Here is a 24,567-nt window from a genome sequence, read left to right as displayed (position 1 = left end):
TCCCATCATCTAAATACCACAGATGTAATTTGACTAAATCATGAAGTTTGACAAAATCAATAAACTGTAACAGAACTAAAGAAAAAAGCAAAGGGCCAAAGGATCACCTTGTTGTACACCAGATGAGGCCCTAGAACCAAAATGAAGCTCAGCAGGTTGTGAGTAGCACCACTTAACCCAAGCAGAAATCTCTGGGAAATCTTCAGCAACTTGTTCGAAAAAAGCAGTACGACTACATTCATTGAAAGCGTTCTTCATGTCTATTTTTAACAGAGCTAAGGAAGAGTCAGAAGCATGTTGGTAAATATAATGACGGGTAACGTGGATAGCAGTCTCCAACCCCCCAGGAATTCCAACCCTCACTTGACCATAGGGTATAAAAACACTAGGGAGAGAAGGACGAACAGCAAGACAACATAATCGACTTGCTAGGTGCCTAATTACTTCACCCACAGCAATTGGGTGGACCCTTCCACCTTTCTTTAGCAAAGCAGTCAAAGGAGCTCCACACAACCAAGGAGAAAGACAAGAAGGAGCTTTTCCAGAAAGCAAATGGTTCATCAGACAGGTTAGAGAAAGAAGACAATCACGAGCAGCAGGAGCAGTGGACCCAGCAATCACATCCAACAAATGTTGAGCACAGAGTTTGGAAGCTCCAGGGCTGGTGCCCTTTGGAAATGCTCGCAAGCAAGACAAAACCATTGAGTCATCAACTGTCAATGCAAGCTTAGAAGGCAACACACTTACATCTGGACATGGCGAAGAAGGGTGACGATGGAACAAATCTTCATATGCAGAATCATCATCATGACCAGCAACACCCTGAGATGAAAGGGCCTGAAGAGCATTACTATATCTTCCCTCCCTAGCCCAAAACAAAGCACGAGCCTTACAATACAAACCATGAGAAACCCCTCCACGAGGCTTAGAAACTTTGAGATCATCTAGCAAAGAATTCCAAAGGCTATGAATGCCCCCAGACTGATTCCAAATATGTAAACGGTCGAGTAAAACAGAAGACATGACAAAGCGACGACGTTGACTATTAGTAGCTGGAATGCGTAGAACAACTTTTGCAAACATAGTCAAGCGAACAAAACCCCAAACAGATGAGCAAGCTTTACGAAGTTCAACACTTAAGACCCTGGCTAAAAGAGGGCGGACACTACGAGGAACATGGGCAATAGTATTAACAGGACAAACCATAACATGGTCCATCATAAAGGTAAGTACCTCAGATTCCATAGCCACAGGACCTTGAAAAGAGCCACATGCAACAGAGTTTAAACCAATTTGTAATGGATCAGATGAAGTGGAGGAAGGTTCATCAATGATAGGGGGAGTGGAGGCACATGGGATGGACAACTGAGATAAGGGAATGCTTGACACAGTATTAGCATTTACAAGTGGTGCACCACAATGTTTTCCTGTACTCAGAAGACGTCTACATCCAGAATTATGAAAACGTAAGTGAGAAGCCCAATGGCAAATCAAACGATTACAAGAGTCAAAAAAGTCAGCAGGTGGAAAGGTAGACCTTGAAATATGAACAGAATTAATGTGCTGCCAGAGATGTGAACAGGAGGAGAAATGCTTATTGCACAAAGGACAGTCATTTAGATCTGAAACAGGTGACGGGGTGTGACTGGGGCTGGCTTCAAGGGAAGATAACAAAAGATCTGGATCATCAGCTGCAACGGCTGTAGTAACTGGAGATGATGAAGTATTAACTGAGGATTTGCTGACTAAGTTATCAACTGATGACTCACTAACTGAAGATGATGAAGTATTAACTGAGGACTTGCTGACTATATAGATGGTGAAGTATTAACTGCGGACTTGCTGACTGTAGATGGTGAAGTACTAACTGAGGACTTGCTGACTGTAGATGGTGAAGTGCTAACTGAGGACTTGCTGACTGTAGATGGTGAAGTATTAACTGAGGACTTGCTGACTGTAGATGGTGAAGTACTAACTGAGGACTTGCTGACTGTAGATGGTGAAGTATTAACTGAGGACTTGCTGACTGTGGATGGTGAAGTACTAACTGTGGACTTGCTGACTGTAGATGGTGAAGTGCTAACTGAGGACTTGCTGACTGTAGATGGTGAAGTATTAACTGAGGACTTGCTGACTGTGGATGGTGAAGTATTAACTGAGGACTTGCTGACTGTAGATGGTGAAGTACTAACTGTGGACTTGCTGACTGTAGATGGTGAAGTACTAACTGAGGACTTGCTGACTGTAGGTGGTGCAATAACAATTGAGGATTTGCTGACTAAATATGGTGGAGCACTAACTAAGGACTTGTTGACTGGCACTGGTGAAGTGTTAATTGAAACATTGCTGACAGAAGCAACTGACTCAGTACAAGCAACCACAGGAGTCAAAACCTTGCCAGTATCCACTAAGCAAGACGATGTACTAAGACTAGCTAAAGCAACACTAGGCTGTAAAACACTGAGATGACGCGGACTTACCCCGGATGCAGGGGCGGATCCAGGGTCTGGAAAGAGGGGGGGCACCTTGCTGAAAAAAAGTTGAAGAGCAAAAAAAAAAAAAAAAAAAAAGGTCACAACAATAATAGCTAGTTATCCTTTACCAAATATATTATATCACGTATGTTATGTAAAATAAAATCCTATTTATAGCTTCCTAAGTAAGCTACACTTCCCCATGAACACTGTGACTGCTTTATTAGAGTGATTGGTGATTGACTGCTCTATTAGAGTATCTCGATCTTGTATACATTTTTTTAAGGGAGGGAGGGGGCACTTGCCCCCTGTGCCCCCCCCCCCCCCCCTGGATCCGCCCCTGGGATGTCTTGGCTGTTGAAGAATCAAAAAGTGACGAAACAAACTTAAAACATTTTCTTCCTTCCGAACTAGTATACGACTCCAAAAATTCTCCTAATGGTCTCCCACAATAGCGAATAGATTTCTTCCAATTCTTGGTATTCCCTCTTCCAGCGCGACGCTCGAATTCACAAGGCGTCAGCACCACAGAACCGAGAAGCACATGCACAGCGGCTAGAACCATTGTACAAATCTTTCACACACAAACTAGCGCTTAACGAACCACAGACGATGTCCAATACAGCTTTACCAGGAGAGCAGGACGACATCATACCACCACAGGTTAATACACTGAATTGCCGAGCGCAACAACAAAAAGCTCAGGCAACAACGCAGCCAACCCAGAACCACAGAATAATCATCTCCCCACTTTTGGCCAGAAGAGAAGCAAGTCGCTTATAAAAAACAGTAGCCTCATGGGCTAAACCGCCAGTGGCAGCCAAAACAATTGGAGTGAAAGTGGCATGCTCCACTTCTCGAACCCGCTGACCATAAGCACGATGCTTAATCTTTTCATGTTTCCTAAAGGTGGACGACAGAAAGGGGGAACTATTAGAAGGAGCAAAAGGGTTAAAAACACGGACATCAATGAAACATCTCTCCGAACGACCACCCCAGAAACCGTTTACAGCAACATCCAAGCGAGCCGAATCCTGAGTATTAGAGGTGGCAAGAGGGAACTCATCAGAATGCTGAACCGGCTGTAACTCTGGCTCAACACACACCTGGGAGCAAACCTCAGTAAGAAGGGTAGCAGTAAGGTCCCTAATCTCGTTATGACGCAAGGAAGGTAAACCCCCTTTGGGACAGGACAAAGCATGCTCAACAGAAAAGGAAGTTCCGCAAGCACAAAGGGAAGGAGGACGAAGTGGGGACCAACCATACCTCAAAGCCAAAGCATCCTGCATGGAAAGCCGATCTATGGAGAGTGAAACCATGCTCACTCAAAGGTAAGGTGGTGAGCCAGCTTGAAGCACCTCTAACAGTAGCCAAGTCCATCGCACGCCTCAAGGAAGGCCCAAGCTGTTGGTATAGCTCAGCAAATTGTGTAGAACAGTGTTCAGATTTGGCTTTCCGTACCAACTTTGGTAGGAATCCGATGAACATTCACGAAAAAAAAAAAAACATTCACGGAGTTATGACCGATTATTTGCGTAAAATAAGGTCGAAGATCTGTCACGCCTACAGGGTAAACTCCTTTGAGGAATCAGTTGAAAATTGCTATGTAGATGGAGCAACCATCGTAGGAGTGCCTTTTTGTGGTTTGAAAGGAATCGGGATAAAGACCACGGAGATATGACACAAAACCCGACCTGTGTCAAAATTACGCGATCGATTTTTATGAATAAAAATACTATTAGTTTTTGTGGCTATCAGGCAAACCGCTTAGAGCAATGAGCTGAAAATCAGTATGTAACTGGAATAATCATCATAGAAAGTCCTTGCAGTAGTACAGAAGAATCGGATTACAAACCAGCGTTGAAACCGGGTCACTACTGCTGACCCGGATGACCCACTGACCCGGATAGCAATCCGGGTCAGACCCGGATGTGACCCGGATTAAATTAAGCCGAGGCGCGCGATAAGAGCTATGTTTCGGGTATTCTCGAGCGAGCGAGACTACGTTTTGAGCGTTCGATTCGTGTTGAGTAAACAAGTAGTTATGTGATAACTAAGCCGGTAAGTTTAGAATTTAAAATCAGTCAGTGGGTTTGGTTCCACGTAGCTACTGTGAGTTTACAGACAGCAATTGGGTGTGGCTTCATACATACTTAGTATTGCAATTTCCCAATATATTAAAATGGGTGTGGCTCACAAAAGTACTTAATATCCTGCTGCAAGACTAGACCTAGACTATATACAACTCATAAATTAATCGATTAGTGGGCGTGGCTCCACGTAAGCTTGCAGACAGAAACGGACAGTTTCATGCTACAGACTGCACTTACTAATAAATGGGCGTGGCTGAGCGTATGTTTGTAACGCGATAAGTGGGCGTGGCTCATGAAAGAGCTACGCGACTAGCGTTTATAGGTTCCACGTCGTCAAACGATCAATTTCGTTTCTCACGTGATCCAATCCGGGTCAGACCCGGATAATTTGTAAACCGGGTCAGACCCGGATGACCCGGAGAAAATGTGACCCGGTTGACCCGGATGACCCGACCCGGTTTCAACGCTGTTACAAACCACTGAGTTATAATTCGAAACGCAACTACTTGTAGCAAATGCGAGATCGAGATACTCTAATAGAACAGTCACCCTAATAGAGCATTCAGCTACGTTTATAACTTACTCCATTACAGAATTATATTACATTGCAGGATATTCTCCCTCTGTCAATGATTTTAAAACACTGCTGGACAGACACTACAGTAATTGCTTATTTGATTTTGTATAGTAATTAGAATAGCTAAGTACATAATAATAATTAATTTTGTTTATGGATGTACAGGCATAAGCCTTTATCCTTAAAATACAAATACAAATATTCTGTACGGAATTCAGCTACAAACAGTTAAACTGATAGACAATTCAGCTACATGCAAGTCACCCTGTAGAGAGTTCATCTAGAAACAAGTCACCCTGTATCAGCTAGAAGAAGTCAGAGTTCAGCTACAAAGAAACCATCATGTAGAGAGTTCAGCTGCAAACCAATCACAATTCAGCTACAAACAAAACATGCCCTGTAAAAAGATCAGCTAGAAGAAGTTACCTTGTAGAGAGTTCAGCTACAAAGAAATCACCATGTAGAGAGTTAAGCTGCAAACAAATCACCCAGTAGAAAGTTCAGCTATGAACAGATCACCCTGTTGAGAGTTCAGTTAGGAACAAGTAATCCTGTAGAGAGATCAGCTAGAAGTATCACCTTGTAGAAAGTTCAGCTACAAACAAATCACCTGTAGAGAGTTCGGCTACAAACAAATCACCCTGCAGAGAGATCAGCTAGAAGAAGTCACCTTGTAGAGAGTTCAGCTACAAAGAAACCACCATGTAGAGAGTTCAGCTGCAAACAAATCTCCTGTAGAGAGTTCAGCTAGAAACAAGTCACCCTGTAGAGAGATCAGTTAAAAACAAGTCATCCTGTAGAGAGTTCAGCTAGAAGAAGTCACATTGTAGAGAGTTCAGCTACAAAGAAACTACCATGTAGAGAGTTCAGCTGCAAACAAATCACCCTGTAGAGAACTCAGCTACGAACAAATCGCCCTGTAGAAAGATCAGCTAGAAGAAGTTACCTTGTAGGGAGTTCAGCTATGAACAGATCACCCTGTAGAGAGTTCAGCTACAAACAAATCACCCTTTAGAGAGTTCAGTTACAAAGAAACCACCATGTAGAGAGTTCAGCCGCAAAAAAAATCAATCACTCTGTAGAGAGTTCAGCTAGAAGAAGTCACCTTGTAGAGAGTTCAGCTGCAAATAAATCACCCTGTAGAGAATTCAGCTACAAACAAATCACCCTGTAGAAAGATCAGCTAGAAGAAGTTACCTAGTAGAGAGTTCAGCTACAAAGAAACCACCATGTAGAGAGTTCAGCTGCAAACAAATCACCTGTAGAGAGTTCAGCTAGAAACAAGTCACCCTGTAGAGAGATCAGCTAGAAACAAGTCACCCTGTAGAGAGTTCAGCTAGAAGAAGTCACATTGTAGAGAGTTCAACTACAAAGAAACTACCATGTAGAGAGTTCAGCTGCAAATAAACACCCTGTAGAGAACTCAGCTACAAACAAATCCCCCTGTAGATAGATCAGCTAGAAGAAGTTACCTTGTAGGAAGTTCAGCTACAAACAAATCACCCTGTAGAGAGTTCAGCTACAAAGAAATCATCATGTAGAGAGTTCAGCTGCAAACAAATCATCCTGTAGAGAGTTCAGCTACAAAGCAACCACCATGTAGAGAGTTCAGCTGCAAAAAAAATCAATCACTCTGTAGAGAGTTCAGCTAGAAGAAGTCACCTTGTAGAGAGTTCAGCTGCAAATAAATCACCCTGTAGAGAATTCAGCTACAAATAAATCACCCTGTAGAAAGATCAGCTGAAGAAGTTACCTTGTAGAAAGTTCAGCTACAAAGAAACCACCATGTAGAGAGTTCAGCTGCAAACAAATCACCTGTAGAGAGTTCAGCTAGAAGCAAGTCACCCTGTAGAGAGATCATCTAGAAACAAGTCACCCTGTAGAGAGTTCAGCTACAAAGAAACAGCCATTTAGAGAGTTCAGCTGCAAACAAATCAGCCTGTACAGAGTTCAGATACAAATAAATCACAGATCAGCTGGAAACAAGTCACACTGTAGAGAGATCAGGTAGTATAAGTTACCTTGTAGAGAGTTCAGCTACAAAGAAACTACCATGTAGAGAGTTTAGCTGCAAACAAATCACCCAGTAGAAAGTTCAGCTATGAACAGATCACCCTGTTGAGAGTTCAGTTAGAAACAAGTCATCCTGTAGAGAGATCACCTAGAAGTATCACCTTGTAGAGAGTTCAGCTACAAACAAATTACCTGTAGAGAGTTCAGCTACAAACAAATCACCCTGTAGAGAGATCAGCTAGAAGAAGTCACCTTGTAGAGAGTTCAGCTATAAAGAAACCACCATGTAGAGAATTCAGCTGCAAACAAACACCCTGTAGAGAACTCAGCTACAAACAAATCGTCCTGTAGAGAGACCAGCTAGAAACAAGTCACCCTGTAGACAGATCAGTTAGAAGAAGTTACCTTGTAGAGAGTTCAGCTGCAAACAAATCACCCTGTAGAGAATTCAACTACAAACAGATAACCCTGCAGAGAGTTCAGCTAGAGTCAAGTCACCCTGTAGAGAGAATCCTGTAAAGAGTTCATCTATGTACACAGCAAAAATAGTGTTCCAATACTACCTATACAAACTCCGTCTTTAGTCAGTATTGGAACAACTAATTCAAAAAAGCCCCTATAACAAGAGAAAATGGAAAACAAATCTATAAATGACTCCAATGCTATTCAGTATTGGGGCCTGTGGTCTGATTTTGTTTGAGCATATGTAAAATTAGTTCCAACACCAAAACATAGACGGAATAAATACAGGCAGTATTTGTACATGAATTATGTTGTGGTACAAGCAGATCACCCTGTAGAGATTTCAGCTACATTTCAAGTCACCCAGTAGAGAGATCAGCTGCAAATTATCCTGTGGGGATTAATTGACATGTAATAAATATATGCTCTCTTTTTATATTATGAACTCTTGATATATGCATTATATATATAATTTGTACATTTACTGATAAAATCAGAATGAGTTAAAGTGTTTATAAAATCTGCTTCATCTTTTTCTTTTTCCTGTGGTGAAGAAAAATATAAAGGTTAAAAAGCCCCAAAGCTGGCCATAGGCCGGCTTTGGGGTATACAAATATAAAAAGAAGTGAAATCTAATCAAAAACAGCAAAGCTGTAAAAAAAGGAGTGCGGCCCTTGAAAAGGCTATGGTGAAAAAAGATGTGAAATCCAAGGTGGCGGCCAAGAAATGGTTGTGATGGTAGGTTAATGGTAAAAATTTTAATAACGACAATTCCGGTGAATTTTGTGCCAATTGACCAAGCGGCACCAAATTCACCTGAATTGTTGTTATTAAAATTTTTACCATTAACCTACCATCACAGCCATTTCTTGGCCGCCACCTTGGATTTCACATCTTTTTTCACCATAGCCTTTCTAAGGGCCGCACTCTTTTTTACAGCTTGGCTGTTTTTGATTAGATACCCTTTACAAATAAATGTACATATACATATATGTACAAAGTTATTGGGTCTATTTAACTGCTGTGTGAGTCATGTCTTTCAGTTTTTTCTGGTAATAATTATTGTGCTGCTAGTGATTATTGCCAATGCTCCAAATGCCACAATTACAGAAGTGGATAGAGCCTAGAAATAACCAACCAATGTTTATATTATACAGCTGTGAATATATTTCTACAATATACACATTTCAGTAGTTAGCTATCCTGCATCATGAATGAAAATTATAATGTTGTAAATTGAGAGGATACAATTTCTGAAATGGACATGTTATAGCATGGCACAACTGAGCATAAGAAAAATCTGTTTAAAATATTAAGGCTTAACAGCTTAATACTCCCGCATGTCTTGTCTTAGCCATAAGCAAAAGTAATAACTGAATTATAATTATTCTACAACAGGATAGATATCACACTGATACATTCATCAACAATCCCATGTATAATAACACAACATGCAGGACAGGGATAATGAGAAGATAAACTTTGTATCAAGATTCGAGTTCTAAAATAACTTACTGCAGTGGCTATTTCAGAATTTCTTAGCCATTTTACATCAATGCAAAGTTCTTCTAGATCTGTATATGGATCATGGTCAGGACAAGGTTTAAGTCTGTCTTAAGTATCATCATTATCAGCAGCAAAATAAGCATTAGCTGCTCCTCCAGCTAACAGGGACACTATTAATAGACTTCTGAGCACTAAATCCTGCGCATGAAAATAAAAATATGTGACCAGGCCTGCAAAACTGAACAGGGCATGTGGGAACATGAAGTTTGCTTACTACTTTTTTAAAGTTTCATGCATGACTCATATTTATTATGCCATCATGCTATAGCCATGCAATTTTCATGCCATGTTAAACGTTTAATTGGCTATATATATATATATACAGGGGCGGATCTAGGATTTATAAAGGGGGGGGGGGGGCTAACTCAAGGTACTAATCTCTTGGGTAGAGGTGTCCGCATGCTGGAACTAGGGGGGTCTGGGGGCATGCCCCCCAGGAAAAGTTTGAAAAATAGATGCTAAATACTGCAATTTGGAGACATTTCCACATAAAATTCATAATATTTTCTGCCTGTAGATATTTTATATATTGCCTTTAGATTATAGGTATGGCTCTCTGAAGCATTTTGTTAATGGAAAAGTTTGGGTAGGTACAGACAACCAAGTACATGATGCACCCCTCTCACAATTGCACAACACTGAATAGGTGCATGTTAGAATAATAATGTTGAAAGTGGAAAATTTTGAAATTTGAACAATACAAGATTGAATCTGAGAGCATTTTCAATGGAGATTGTGTACCTGAATTAAGTATTGCCGTACATATTAACTACACAAGTAGATGAATGAAGCCCTTTAAACAGACCAATGCACTTCATTGTATGTATAGGTGCAGGCAGATTTGCATAACAGAATCAACTACATGTTTCCAGTGAATGTTCTATTAGAGTAGTTAGCTGACTGCTCTATTAGAGTATCTCGATCTTGTACACCTCCAATGCTGATCCGGGTCCTTGTTGCATAACCTTTAGCATAAATCCACTGATAATACCTTGGAAAGATGTTTATAAGGTGGTTTTATGAGTATTTGTATTGTTAGTGATCATATAATTATGTTAAGACACAATTTCATTATAATACTCAGCATATTGATCAAGTAAAGCCTAAATATGAAGGGGGGGGGGGCTTCAGCCCCCAAAGCCCCCCCTGGATCCGCCCCTGATATATATATATATACAATTTAATATTCTATTGCAGTATTGAGGTATGACTTGTTGTGTAATGAGTTGTACCCACATGCCCTGCTATTGCAGGCCCAGTCACATATTATGCAGTATTTTGACATTAGGTTAACATGCATACTCATTCTACACTTACCACTTTTCCAAACACATTAATGTTTACTTCTAATAACCGGAGAATTGTAATAGTTGACTCAAAAATTAAACCAAGCCCAGCTGCAAATATAAACCAGATAGTACCAGATTTGTGTAAGCCAGAGTCTTCTTATTCACCATTGACCTCGAGATCCTCAACACTAAGAATGGCTAATAATGCAGCAGCCACTGTCCCCACACATAGCACCTACACATATAAACATCATCATGCATACACTACATACATACAGTGTTAACATGTGGACTTGATACATGCAACCCTTCATTATCACTATAGCTCCATTCCAAATTAGCAATTAAAGATTATAATACAGTTCCAAAATTAAGGCACTATGTCTTATAGTAAGATATCTTAGGGGTTATGTGAAATTTTAGAGCCCCTTCAATTTATTATATACTTGTGAGATTGCAGCAGGAACACCAAAATGTCAAAGTTTGCAAGTACCACTATAGGGCAATAAATTAAATCTGTAGTATAACTTATTATTATAATAAACGATTTACTCATTAGGGGGCATATCCACAGAGAGAACAAGGATACATGTGTGGCCACAAGGAATAAAAATCCTGCATGTATAGCTCTCAAAATAGAGCATTCAGATGTAGGCTCCAGCCTATTATACCCAAAATTTTACCCATTATGCTTTTGAACATTGCTCAAAACTTAGGCCTATTATGCTCAAAATTATGCTTTCAAAATCAAGATTATGCTCTAGAACTGACTGTTTTATTGGAGTATATCAGCCTTTCCTGACTGCTGTATTAGAGTAAGTGACTGCTCTATTAGGGTATCTCGATCTTATTTCTGCAAAGTGTGAATAACCAACAAAGAAACGGTTTAATACGTTATATTACGTGTTTTTAAATATGAAATGCATTAATAATACTATTGGCAGTAAACAGGGGCGGTGGAACAAACCAAAGAGTGAGGGGGCCAGGCCAGCTGTAAGTTAAAGACCAAAAAAAAAAAAAAAAAAAAGGTCACAGCTGCAGCCTGCTCACAATAGCTGCTCTCCACCAATTATATCTCCTTATTTATAACTACACATACGTAGCTAAGTAACTTGCTACACTGCTTCTCTGAATACTGTGACTGCTCTATTAGAGTATCCAGATCCTGACTGTTCTATTAGAGTATCTCGATCTTTTCTTGCAAACAGTGTCCCATAAAAGTGGGGGGGACATGGCCCCCCTGACCCCCCCGTCTCCACCGCCTATGGCAGTGAATATTTGCTTTCTTTCAGGTGCGCGTATTGCGCATTTTAATTAAAATTTCAAATATTGTCCCTATTATGCTGGTATTATGCTTGATGCTTTTGGTCACCTATTATGCTTTAAATTATGCCGGCATAATCGGCCGGTGCCTATTAAGATGTACTTTGTCACATAAATGCATCAGTTAGCAGAGAACAGGTGCAAATGTGGAAATGTATTTTACATTTTATCTCACATTATTCAGATTTTGCTAACTTATAAAGAACATTACCATTAAGGTACTAAATATGATGATGGCCTGATGACAGTTGTATAAAACTTCTCATATACCAATACAAAAGATACACATGCATGCATACAAACTCTTGATAAAACCAAAATAATAATTGTAAATCCAAAATAGTATTGACTTGCCAATTAATGCATGTTTGTATAGCTATTAGTGCTAAACTAATGTATACTGATCTTCAAAGGTTTGTTCGTTTAAAAACACTCAAATGCAAAATCTAAATGCTTGAATTCTGTTGGCAGGTGCCGATGAACTGTATACATGCAGCTGGCAGCACTACTGGACAATGTACATACCAATTGTCAAGTTATTTACAGGGATAAAACTTGTACTTCACAGTTGTATACACTAATTTTACTACCTGTAAAAAGTGCATACAACTACCATAACTAGAGGTCTTTATTCCTTAGATTTAATGTATAAACCTTTAGTTTGAACTGGGATGACTGATGACTGGGATATTGTGGATTCCAGATGCAGGTGTTTAGGGTACTGGTTTTCTTCATAGCTTGTAGAAGTTGAGAATTTTTTAATGAAAATTTATGCATAGTCAGCATTTGAAAAATTGGGGAAACAGTCATATAACCACTGTATACAGTACGTATAATGTTCACATTATGTAGCATTGTAGTTATACAAATTATATGGTTTTGCCATGTCTAACAAGATTATGATAGAACACATTATCTGCATACAAATGTATGGGTGCATGTCTGTGAATCTGTGTACTTCAATTTTTTAGAATGTATAGGGGAAGTATCTGCATGTGAATATAGTTTTAGCCTGTTACTTACATGTTCATACAGGTATGGAAGGCTATATGTATGTATACACATCATGACCTAAACATTAGCTAAACTTACAGTGTATGCTTACTTCAAATGATACATATGTATAAATGTAAATTGTATTAAATTTTTTACTATTAATATGCATGCACACTCATTGTTGTTGGCTAATTTCCAATTATAGCTATACATAGAAAAATATGTAGTCAGTATATGCCCAAAACATAGATATGTATGTACACCCACACACATGATGTAAAGCAATATTATACCCTAAAACTAGTCCAGAAATATAATCCCCCAAACTATATTCCCAAAAAGAATCGTACATACCTGACCTATTAGCATCTCTAGAATGTGCACACAGAAGCTATATATACGTATCAGTAATCAACAACATTCCAAGGTTATTCTATGGTCAACTATACTAGTAGTTGCTACATCTGTGCTAATGGTCTAAGTGCCTGAAGACATGTATGGAGTCCTACAGACTTTCAGCACCTAACTCTTGCTTAATAATAATAAATTATTATCGCTTATAAGCTTGTAATCGTGCAACAAGCAAGTATTTGTCTATAGAAATATTGATTGACTAGATTATAGTTCTTAAATTTACCAGCTGTAAGTATAGCTAGGCAATATCATGAAACAGTATTATAATAGGGGTTGTTACTAATGCGATACAACAGTGATGTTTATGTGTGTGCCAGCTAGGATATTAAGCCACAGTTACTTTCACTATAGCTTTTGTCTTGTGTGTATATATATATAAACATACCATGCAGTAATATACAAAGCAGTGCAATATCAAAATACCCTTTACAAATAAATGTACGTACGTATATGTACAAAGTTATGGAGTCTGTTTAGTTGCTGTTTGAGTCATGTCTTTCAGTTTTTTCTTGTAATTGTGCTGATAGTGATTATTGCCAATGCTCCAAATGCCACAATTACAGAAGTGGATAGAGCCTAGAAATAACCAACCAATATGTTTATATTATACAGCTGTGAATATGTTTCTACAATATACGTACACATTTCAGTAGTTAGCTATCCTCATCGTAAATGAAAATTATAATGTCATAAATTGAGAGGATACATTTTCGGACATGTTTGTAGCATAGCACAAATGAGTATAAGAAAAATCTGTTTATAATATTAAGGCTTTAAAGCTTAATACTCCCGCATGTCTTGTCTTAGCCATAAGCAAAAGTAATAACTGAATTATAATTATACTACAACAGGATAGATATCACACTGATACATTCATCAACAATTCCATGTATAATAACACAACATGCAGGACAGGGATAATAAGAAGATAAACTTTGTATCAAGATTCGAGTTCTAAAATAACTTACTGCAATGGCTATTTCAGAATCTCTTAGCCATTTTACATCAACGCAAAGTTCTTCTAGATCTGTATGTGGATTGTGGTCAGGACAAGGTTTAAGTCTGTCATAAGTATCATCATTATCAGCAGCATAATAAGCATTAGCTGCTCCTCCAGCTAACAGGGATACTATCAGTAGACTTCTGAGCACTAAATCCTGTGCATGAAAATAAAAATATATGACAGGGACTGTGGGAACATGAATTTGCTTACTACTTTTTCAAACTTTCATGCATGACTCATATTTATTATGCCATCATCAGTGTTGGGGGTAACGTGTTACTTACACTTATGTAATGCGTTACTGACTTATGTAATAATATAATTATTATTACTTTTGTGGTAATGAAATACACTATAAAAACAGGTAATATAACTCAAGTTACTTTACTTACAAATGTAACGTGTTACCTATGTACTGTAATGAGTCTAATATTACATAATATTAATACTACAAGTAACGAAGTTAATCTTGTTAGTAATCCACTGAGTAACGCCTAGCCACAGCGAAGTAATGAAGCCTACTGAATGAAGCTTAAGCTTATTCACCAGCTTCTTACTTATAACCAAGATTTGCACATTTCCCAACAATGCAATCATGTCGCATGATAAGGTGGTAGTTTCACACGTGACAGCTTAAGGCTGTGGACACAAAGTAATATAATATGTAATATTATTATAGTTACTTTATTTTATGGGTAATATGTAACTGTAACTAAATAGTTCTGTTGCAAGTAATATGTAACTATAGTTAAAGTAACTGTCCCAACACTGGCCATCATGCTATAGCCATGCAATTTTCATGCCATGTTAATCATTTAATTGGCTACATACAATTTAATATTCCATTGCAGTACTGAGATGTGCCCTGTTCTGTAATGAGTTGTACCCACATGCCCTATTTTTGCAGGCCCAGTCACATAATTATTATGCAGTATTTTGACATTAGGTTAACATGCATGCTCATTCTACACTTACCACTTTTCCAAACACATTAATGTTTACTTCTAATAACCGGAGAATTGTAATAATTGACTCAAAAATTAAACCAAGCCCAGCTGCAAATATAAACCAGATTGCACCAGATTTGTGTAAGCCACCATCTTCATAGTTACCATTGGCCTCAAGATCCTCAATACTAAGAATGGCTAATAATGCAGTAGCTGCAGCAGCCACTGTCCCCACACACAGCACCTACACATATAAACATCATTATGAATACACTACATACGTACAGTGTTAGCATGTGTACTTGATACATGCAACCCTTCATTATCCATTCAAATTAGCAATTAAAGATTACAATACAGTTCCAAAATTAAGGCACTATGTTTTATGGTAAGCTATCTTAGGGGTTATGTGAAATTTTAGAGCCACTTCAAATTTTTATATACTTGTGAGATTGCAGCAGGAATACCAAAATGTCAAAGTTTGCAAGTACCACTGTAGGGCAATAAATCTGTAGTATAACTTATTATTATAATAACAAATGATTTACTCATTAGAGGGCATATCCACAGAGAGAACAAGGATACATGTGTGGCCACAAGGAATAAAAATCCTGCATGTATAGCTCTCAAAATAGAGCATTCAGATGTACTTTGTCACATAAATGCATAAATTAGCAGAGGACATGTGGAAATGTATTTTACATTTTATCTCACATTAGTCAGATTTTGTTAACTTATAAAGAACATTACCATTAATGTACTAAATATGATGATGACAGTTGCATAAAACTTCTCATATACCAATACAAAAGATACACGTGCATGCATACAAACTCTTGATAAAAAAATCTATGTACACAAGCATGCATGTCCCTATATATTTATATGTACTGTGACAGTATAATGGCAATACATATATTGTCAGCCCTTAGTAGTAAGGATCACAAAGTTGGCATCTTTCCACAAGAATACACTCATATTATATCAAACAGAAACCAGCCTCAAATTACTATCATAGCAGGTTGGCAGCATTTGTTAGGTATAAATTCAATGTGACTTGGAATGTTACATTTTTCTCTCACTACATGCAAAATTTTCACCTTTACTCTTACACTGAAAATTTGTACTTGCAATCTGATATCAATAGTACTATAAGCAATTACTACCATACTGCAGCTTTTAAGAAATATGTTTAATCAATATAGGGAATGTACGGTAGGGAACAGGAGTGTAGCTACTGTTTTGGTACATTAATAGTCTATACATTTGGTGTAATTACATAAAACTGGAAATACTTGTATTCACTGCCTACATTATTTCAGTGCTATATATTTTGAATGAGTATCAGATGCCATACATAAACTTTTACTGGAAAGTTTAATGCTCAACTGCTTAACTTTTGTCATCAAGTTAAATAAGTGTATGATAGTAGTATATTGTACGGCTATATATAGGGCAAGAAGTTCTGCATGTAGGGCAGATGCCAATCACAATATATTGCTTTACAGTGTTCTTGATTGCTACCTACATGTAGTACATAATTGTTAAACCTACATTTATTGTTATGTTGAACATGTATATCAAGTTATGGGTGTTGTGTTGTACAGGAATTAACCGTATTATAAGTTTGCTTTGACCATTAATGCACATATTATTATTTTTCTTCCACTTATTTGTGTCATTTGCAAGCTATAACTAAAATATTTAACATAATATACTCACTGGGCAAGTCGTGCACTGTAGGTAGGTATACCAGTATTGGTATATATACACATAGCTACTTCTTTCTTTTGACATGAATAGTGCATATATAGCTATAGAGTACACTTTAAAATGCTCCTATAACATGTGGAATTCTGTGCTCAAATACTGTATCTGTATAGACTTAAATGGAAACCGTGGTTCCGTATTAGAAGGATATCAAAAACAAATATAGATGACAGTATAAAAACTATAATAGACTACATCTGCACATCAAAAAAGAAAGCAAATTCACTATGATCATTATGCGAAAAGTGATTTCAATTACTTGAAGCCGAGGTGCAGTAGCCATCCTCTGTATAATATTCCTATAAACCTTGTTTTAATCATCCTCTGTAATATTCCTATAAACCTTGTTTTAATCATCCTCTGTAATATTCCTATAAACCTTGTTTTAATTGTTTACACACATAGTACCACATATCTATACAGTGTTGTCATTTATAGCTACTGACAGTAAAACAACAGATATGTATAATAGGATACTTCATCATCACATTACACATCACATTACACATTGAGGGGACTGCGTGGGGCACACAGCCTCCAATCTTCTTTTATTTAATTGATTAGTTTGATTTGATTGATTTATTTTTTATCCTCTAGGTAATCAGCATAAGCCGTTCTTCCTTACCAGAGCATCTAAGTACATATACAACACACAGAGCAAAGCATAAAACAAATATACAAAAAATATCAACCATGCAATCTTACTTTTGAGTATAGCAACAGTAAGCAAACTTGAAAAAAATTAATGTTATAACGTTACAGCTGTATCACTGTATCTTTCTTGATTACCTTTCAGTGATACCATGCATCAATTAACTGCATGAGTGCATGTGGTGCCAAACGCACTTATTGTTATACAATCACTAAATGCATTCTCATTTCAGATTGCACAGTCCAACTAACATGTTTAAAATTTTATTTCCTTCGAAATAAAACACTATCATTGGTATGGCTTTGTCTAGTACAGTAGTTATAGCCAGTGTGCATGATAATGGAGTGGGTAAAAGAATGATGTAATTTATTGCAATCATCTTGTGTGTTCTGCACTAATATAGGCATTTAACCACAATGGGAATACCATATTCCAGGTTGTGTGTCTCCTCAATTAGGCACTAGACTATACAAATGTCTGGATCACCTTAGGATTCACCTAGGATCGATCTTCTGCATGACTTCTAGCTATACCTTTACAGTTTCAGCCTTCTTGTTGGTCACTCAATGTTTGTTTGCATACATAGATTGTTTGCAGAGTGAATTCCATGTCCTAGTTAATTGTGTGGCTTCTAAACGGTAAGGATCTTACGAAAAGGAACCTTGAAGTGCAGTCCTTTTGTAAATATTTGTGTTAATTCTTCACTCAGGCGTGTTCTGGGCCAGTGTAGGTGTATCTTATAGTGTGATGGCATCATAAGGAGAGTCTTAGACTGCTGGGCTAATCGAGATGCTGAACCTAATGCATAGAAACGTATTGTCTTTTGATTTTGGAATAGATTATGGATATTTTCCGCGATTTGAATTTCGATCACGTGAGTGCCTATTTCATGCATTGGGTTGTTCTATGCGTTTACTGGGCGAGATAGCCGTATTGTTAAATGTTTGTAAACTTCCTATCCTTGTTGTTGGAGACATTTACAATGATTTATCCTCGGATTTACAAGGCCGGAGGAGACGGTCCGGTTGGTCAGGCCTGAGCCGGACCAATAATCTGGAGTTGAACCAACTAGCTGACCAGCTCGAACTAGCTACATTACTCTCATGCAATCTTTGGACGATCACATCTACATGTAGCTACGTACATTTTACAGATGTTATTGAAAATGCATGACACGAGTAGTTACCTAGTTTCTCAGCCTAACTAAAGCACAGAACTACACGTATAGTACCTCCAATTACCTTACAGTACAGCATTGCATTCGTATCGTTTTGTACAGAAATGATTGTGGGTTCTACGTACAGTATCACGTGTGCTGACAGTTGGCATTTATCACGTGTAAGGCAGGTATCTTCTTTGATTCTAAACCAACACACTTATATCACAATTCAATCTTCATAAAATAATCATTAGCATTCCTTGGCTTGTCTCTCTTGGCTTCCTTTACTGGGCGAAGGGCTGGCAGTGACAAACCAGATGACTCATTACTCGGCAAGAAGCTGCACACTCATACATTACATGGTGGCCATCTGGATGAGATGTTGAGTAGAAATCACTCCTCTTCAACTACCCACTCGTCCTGTCGAGATACCGAGCAAACTCTCAGTCTCACCCACATCGCGCCATTTTCGAATGCTGAATTTGCTGATTGGTCTCGTGACTGTCCACCAGTATATTTACGTGATGATCCGTTCACTTCATACAAACCAGTAGTAGTATACAGCTGTGTAGCATTTTATTGTAGCTGTGTGAATTCACTGTATAGTAATTAAAAAGGGGCCATGCTGCATGGGTTCCCTGTGAAATTTGGGGGGGAAGTTGCAATTTGCTAGCTAGTTTTACTTTAAAATTTAGCATCAATTTTAAATTTTAAGGCATTTTCAAACCTTTAAATTGCAAAAATTCTGCAGCTCCTGGGGGTTGCACCCCCAGACCCCCCTTGAACTTCTAATTGCTAGCTATAACTGAATGAACCATACAGCAAGCTTCATGCTGTGTCCCCTGCTGTAGTTATGTCAGGTCTACAATTATATATAGTATAGAAAGTCTGAAGAACAACAGATAGACCTGAGCATATTTATATAGCTAACTAGCAGTGAAATATCACTAAAATTGCATATCTGAGTGTCTAATTTTCAAAAATTTCCTGTGGGGGCATGCCCCCAGACCCCCCTAGAATGCTCGTGCTTCGCACACTGTGCAACAGCTCCTCTCTCATTGGCATGTATACAGTAGCAATTTCAACATTATAGTCAATGGCCTGACCAACCCAATTTTTCCTCCTCCGGCCCTGATTTATCAACCATTCTGGTAGCGTCGTTTCGGCGACCGAATTTCAGCGTATATAAATAGCTCAGCCAGGTGGCTATAACAAGCTTCAATTTTAACCATACTCCGCATGCAGGTATACTCGAGGGTATACTTTACCTAGTACTGGTCATTGCGGCTGATCATGACCCACGGCGCAGTTGCTGCTCTGCTTGTCCTGTACTCCAGAGGAAGAAACTTGTTTGTCGCGCACGGATCCGGCGTACTGCCACCAGAAACTGACCAATAAAATCAAACCACCGATACTTTGAGTTGATGATAGACTACAGTCTAATGTTGAGAGTGAATATCGTGGCATACGAAGAACCCTACGAACTGCTGCAACGAAAAATCCCGTGATTTTAAGATATCGTATCGTTTTAATTAATTTAATTTTAATTTAATTTTTTGTTATGCAAGACTCAAAATATGAGTGTAGTGCATATCAAGTTAACGTACACTTAATAAGTTAATAAATGAAGTTAGGAGAATTAACTGTTTCTTCAGACAGAGAGTTCCATAGTCAAATAGCTGTGGGTAAGAAGGAGTGATAGTAGGTGTTTCTTTTAGCAGGAATAGTCATAAATCTCATTTGATGACCTCTTGTCCTGGTAAAGCTTCTATGAAGATAATTGGAAAAGTCAACTGAAGCAATATTGTTGATGGTTTTGTAGAACATGATAATGGTAGACTTAGTTCTTCTGTGTTCAAGGGATTCCCATTTTAAGCAGTTGAGCATGTTAGTTACACTAGAGTATCTATAATAATCATTAAAAACAAATCTAGCAGCCTTACATTGTACCTTAATTTTCAATCTTGTCTATGTTAGATTGTGTAAATGGTGACCAAACAACAGAGGCGTACTCCAACACCGGTCTAACATATGTAAAATAAGCTATTCAGTAAGGATTTGACACGAAGTGAACACTGACTAAGGTTTCTTTGTAAAAAAGCTAGAATGGAATTTGCTTTACAAGTTATAATGTCAATATGTTTAGACCAAGAGATACTTTGACTTATTGTAACTCCTAAATATTTTGCTGAGGTAACTTCGCGAATGAGGTGGTCCCTGATATTGTACGTAGTTGATAAGGGTTGTTTTTGCTAGTTATAACTAGGTGTTCGCATTTGTTAAGGTTGAGAGACATAAGCCAGGTTGCAGCCCAGCTGACTAGTTTATTTAAGTCTTCTTGCAATATTGAGGCATCTTCACTTGAAAGGATAGCTCTGTAAATTATTACATCATCAGCATACAAACGAATCTTGGAGGATATAGAGATAGGTAGGTCATTAATGTATATTATGAACAGGAGAGGACCCAGGACAGAGCCTTGAGGAACACCAGATACAGCGGCGGAGGAAGTAGTTGATATGAGGGGGGGGGGGGGGGCTCCGCTAAGCTGCCCAGACTTATTTCTATAGTTTGGTAAGGTGAGACCAAAAAAAAAAAAAGGTCACAACCAACTGACAAGAGCTTTCCACCTCACCAGCTACCAGCTACCATTTCTAGCTGATAAACTACATAAAAATCCTTACATAGCTCGCTACACACTGACTACTTTATTAGAGTGACTGCTCTATTAGAGTATCTCGATCTTTATCACGGTTTTCAGCTCCACTCCAAAAAAGATAATTTCGGTGTGATATCATCATTCTGAGAGGGGACTTTAGCCCCCTAGCCCCCCCCCCCCCCCCCCTTTCCGCCGCCTATGACCAGATAGCACACTGCAAGATGAGCTGTGCACATTTCCAAGAATTAGCTACTTGCCGTTTCCTGTCAAGCAGAAAATCTTTAATCCAACTAAATATTTGACCATTGATACCATAGTGGGATAATTTGGATAGTAAATGTTTATGAGATACTGTATCAAATGCCCGCTTTGAGAAATCTAGCAAGAGGAGATCTGTTTGAATACTATAGCATTAAGATTAAATGTAAGATCATTTACAGCCTCTAAAAGTTGAGTTTCACAGGAAAGTTGAGTTTTCTACCAGAAGAAAGTGACAAACTTGGTTTCCACGCTGGTGTTACTCAAGTTATACACTTATAGCCTGACATGACAATAGTTAGGTAGCTAGTTGATTGGAGGATATCGATTTTTCGCATTGCGGACCCTATTGAAGGCACAAACGTATAATGCACTTGTCAATTTTATGTCCCACCCGCCACCCAACCCCCCAGGGGGTGGGGGAATAACGGGGATTTGATAAATCGTGGTGTCAAATTCCCCACTCAGGGCCGGAGGAGGGAAAATTGAGTTGGTGGGGCCATTGATAGCTATTTTGAAGTTGTTACTACATACACATGGTGCTGCCAATGAAAGGAACTGCTGCACAGCTAGTGTGTGAACTGAGTACACTCTGCGAAGTGCAAAGTACACGCATTCTAGGTAGTCTGGCGGCGCCCGCCCCTTCGCATGGAATAAGGGTCTGGTATGCTCATTACAAGGGGGTGTCACTCCGATAGGCACTGTACTACGATCTGCGACCGCGGTCAAAACTAAAGGTCAATGAACAAGGCCGATTTTTCACGAAGAACAATGGTCAAACTGTTTTTCCAGCACGGTCAAAGCTTCGCGAGTAAGTAGTACACGAAAATAGAGCGAAAATAAACGGAACCAGGTCAGTAGTCAAGACAAATTTTCGATGAAAGTCAACGGTCAAAATCGAAAATCGATCTTGACCGGCTTTGACCCCGGTCGCAGATCGTAGTACAGTGTCAATTGGAGCCTTGTCAGTATACGTTGTTCTGGAGGAATTTAATTTGACTGTAATGACGTAACGGAAGTGCCTCACCCAAAACTGTGGCAGTGATGTTGAACTTTCTTCGCCTTCACACAGGCGAAAATGGATTGGTCTACTTTAATAGAATACACATGTCTCCCTACCTAGGAATTCAGAGCGTAACTCGGGTTTTTCGCGTATCAAACAAGGCGAAAAGCCGCCTTCCCGAAGTAACACTTCTCTTTGTTTATTATTTATTATTTTATTTAAAACTTTATGGTGTAAACACACCAAAGGCCTGAAGGTAACTTGTACCAACAGCCTTGTACATTACCCTATGTTACTTATTTACATATTTATTTACATACATACATACATACATACATACGTACAGTTGCTAAGGAGAGTTTAGATTGAAGGTGGGTGGCTGTAACTGATAAATTCTTGAGAAAGAAGTTAAGTAACATGTACAGTTGCTCTTATCGTCAAAGTTAATAACTTAATGATCATTGGTAGTAATAGGAGTCATTACATATGATTCTGTGCTGCTGGACCTTTCAATTGTGCCAAAGAGACTCTTGTTGACATAAATGTTGTTTCCTCTTAGCTTGACAAAATTCTTGTCAGTGCCATTCTGAGCTAATTGCCACCTTGTTCTCAGATAGACTGCTTCGATTGCTCTTTCTTCTCTGGTCATGACAGGTTTGATTATAATTGGTCTTGGTACTGAGGATCTTTTAGATAAGACAGATGTTGCATCAAAAGTGCGAAGAAATTTAATTAATATAGGTCTGGGTTTTGGATTGGAGGTATTGTATTTTCCTAGTCGATGGAAATCCCTAATAGATGACTTAGACAGAGCAGGATCAATATTAGTAAGCACATTTTGCATGGCTTCCATGTCATGTTTTAATCTAGTGGCTCGTGAACTGTTTGGTTGGGATTCTTTAATTCCATACATGACCACATTAAACAGTTTATCAGATTTTGCCTTGGGAGGTTCAACAAGACCTGAGGAAGGAGTACGAAGGTGATTCTTTATTAGCTAACTCCTTTAGTTTCTTTCAGTACTGTTAGGGCATTTGATTCATTCTTTTGACGTAACATAAACAAAAATGCGCTAATTAAACGTGGAGCGTTCTGATTGGTTGCACCAGTTTTTGGTAATCCGATACAAGTCCACTATACTTAGCATACCAGACCCTTAGTACTCGATGTGAATGGGCGGCCGCCGCCAGGATACATTCTAGGGGGGTCTGGGGGCATGCTCCCACAGGAAAACTTTACACTCAGATATGCAAGTTTTGTGATATTTCACTTCTAGCTAGCAATATAAATCTCAATTTTGTAGTTATCTGTTGTTCTTCATACTTTCTATACTATATAGACCCGGCCTGACATACAGGGGACACAGCATGAAACTTGCTAGGCTCATGCAGTGTACAATTAGTTATAGCAATAGTATATAGAAGTTCAAGGGGGTCTGGGATGCAATCCCGAGGAGCTGCACCTTATAGTAGATTGTCTACATCATATAGAGGAATCAAACTCACTATGCTTATTATGCGAAGAATGATTTCCACCTTTCCAAGGGAAGTTGAACATACAGCAGTACTCATCCTCTATATTCCTAAATTGTTTAAATCGATATATCTTGTATCATTGCACTACTATTGTATTTATAGCTACGTATACTAAAGCCGCCCCCTCATCTTACCTTGTATATATATAGCTACTCTCGTATGTTGTCAATATCATGACATTTACTTCTACCGTAATTTAAACATATCATCACACAGGAAATACCACAGGTTTTGCATCATCAGTAAGGGAGGGGGTGTGTGGAGGCTTCTAAGTTTTAGGCCAGTCCAAAGTCCAAATGAGACTGCAGTTTCCTCCCGTCCTCCGCCCGCATCCCGTCTGGGCAACGCCCGCATCCCGTCTGGGCAACCGCTTT

General features: G+C 38.7%; 1 protein-coding gene and 1 long non-coding RNA gene across 2 annotated transcripts; both read right to left on the bottom strand.

The window, feature by feature from the left end:
- Positions 1–8,626: 8,626 nt before the first annotated feature.
- On the bottom strand, positions 8,627–10,600 carry LOC136263527 (uncharacterized). The gene is made up of 3 exons (XR_010704675.1): positions 10,503–10,600; positions 9,135–9,323; positions 8,627–8,742 (listed from the first exon to the last, which is right to left on the bottom strand). It is a non-coding gene; the product is annotated as an uncharacterized lncRNA (long non-coding RNA).
- A 2,959-nt stretch (positions 10,601–13,559) lies between these two features.
- LOC136264121 (uncharacterized) lies at positions 13,560–24,319 on the bottom strand. The gene is made up of 4 exons (XM_066058812.1): positions 24,164–24,319; positions 15,186–15,401; positions 14,176–14,364; positions 13,560–13,783 (listed from the first exon to the last, which is right to left on the bottom strand). Exons 1-4 carry the CDS (start codon positions 24,227–24,229, stop codon positions 13,706–13,708), a joined length of 549 nt encoding a protein of 182 aa, XP_065914884.1. The 5' UTR covers positions 24,230–24,319; the 3' UTR covers positions 13,560–13,705.
- Between the last annotated feature and the right edge of the window lie 248 nt (positions 24,320–24,567).

Source organism: Dysidea avara, chromosome 8, assembly GCF_963678975.1.
Source record: "Dysidea avara chromosome 8, odDysAvar1.4, whole genome shotgun sequence".
NCBI lineage: Eukaryota > Metazoa > Porifera > Demospongiae > Dictyoceratida > Dysideidae > Dysidea > Dysidea avara.
This window is presented reverse-complemented; position numbering and strand designations above follow the sequence as displayed.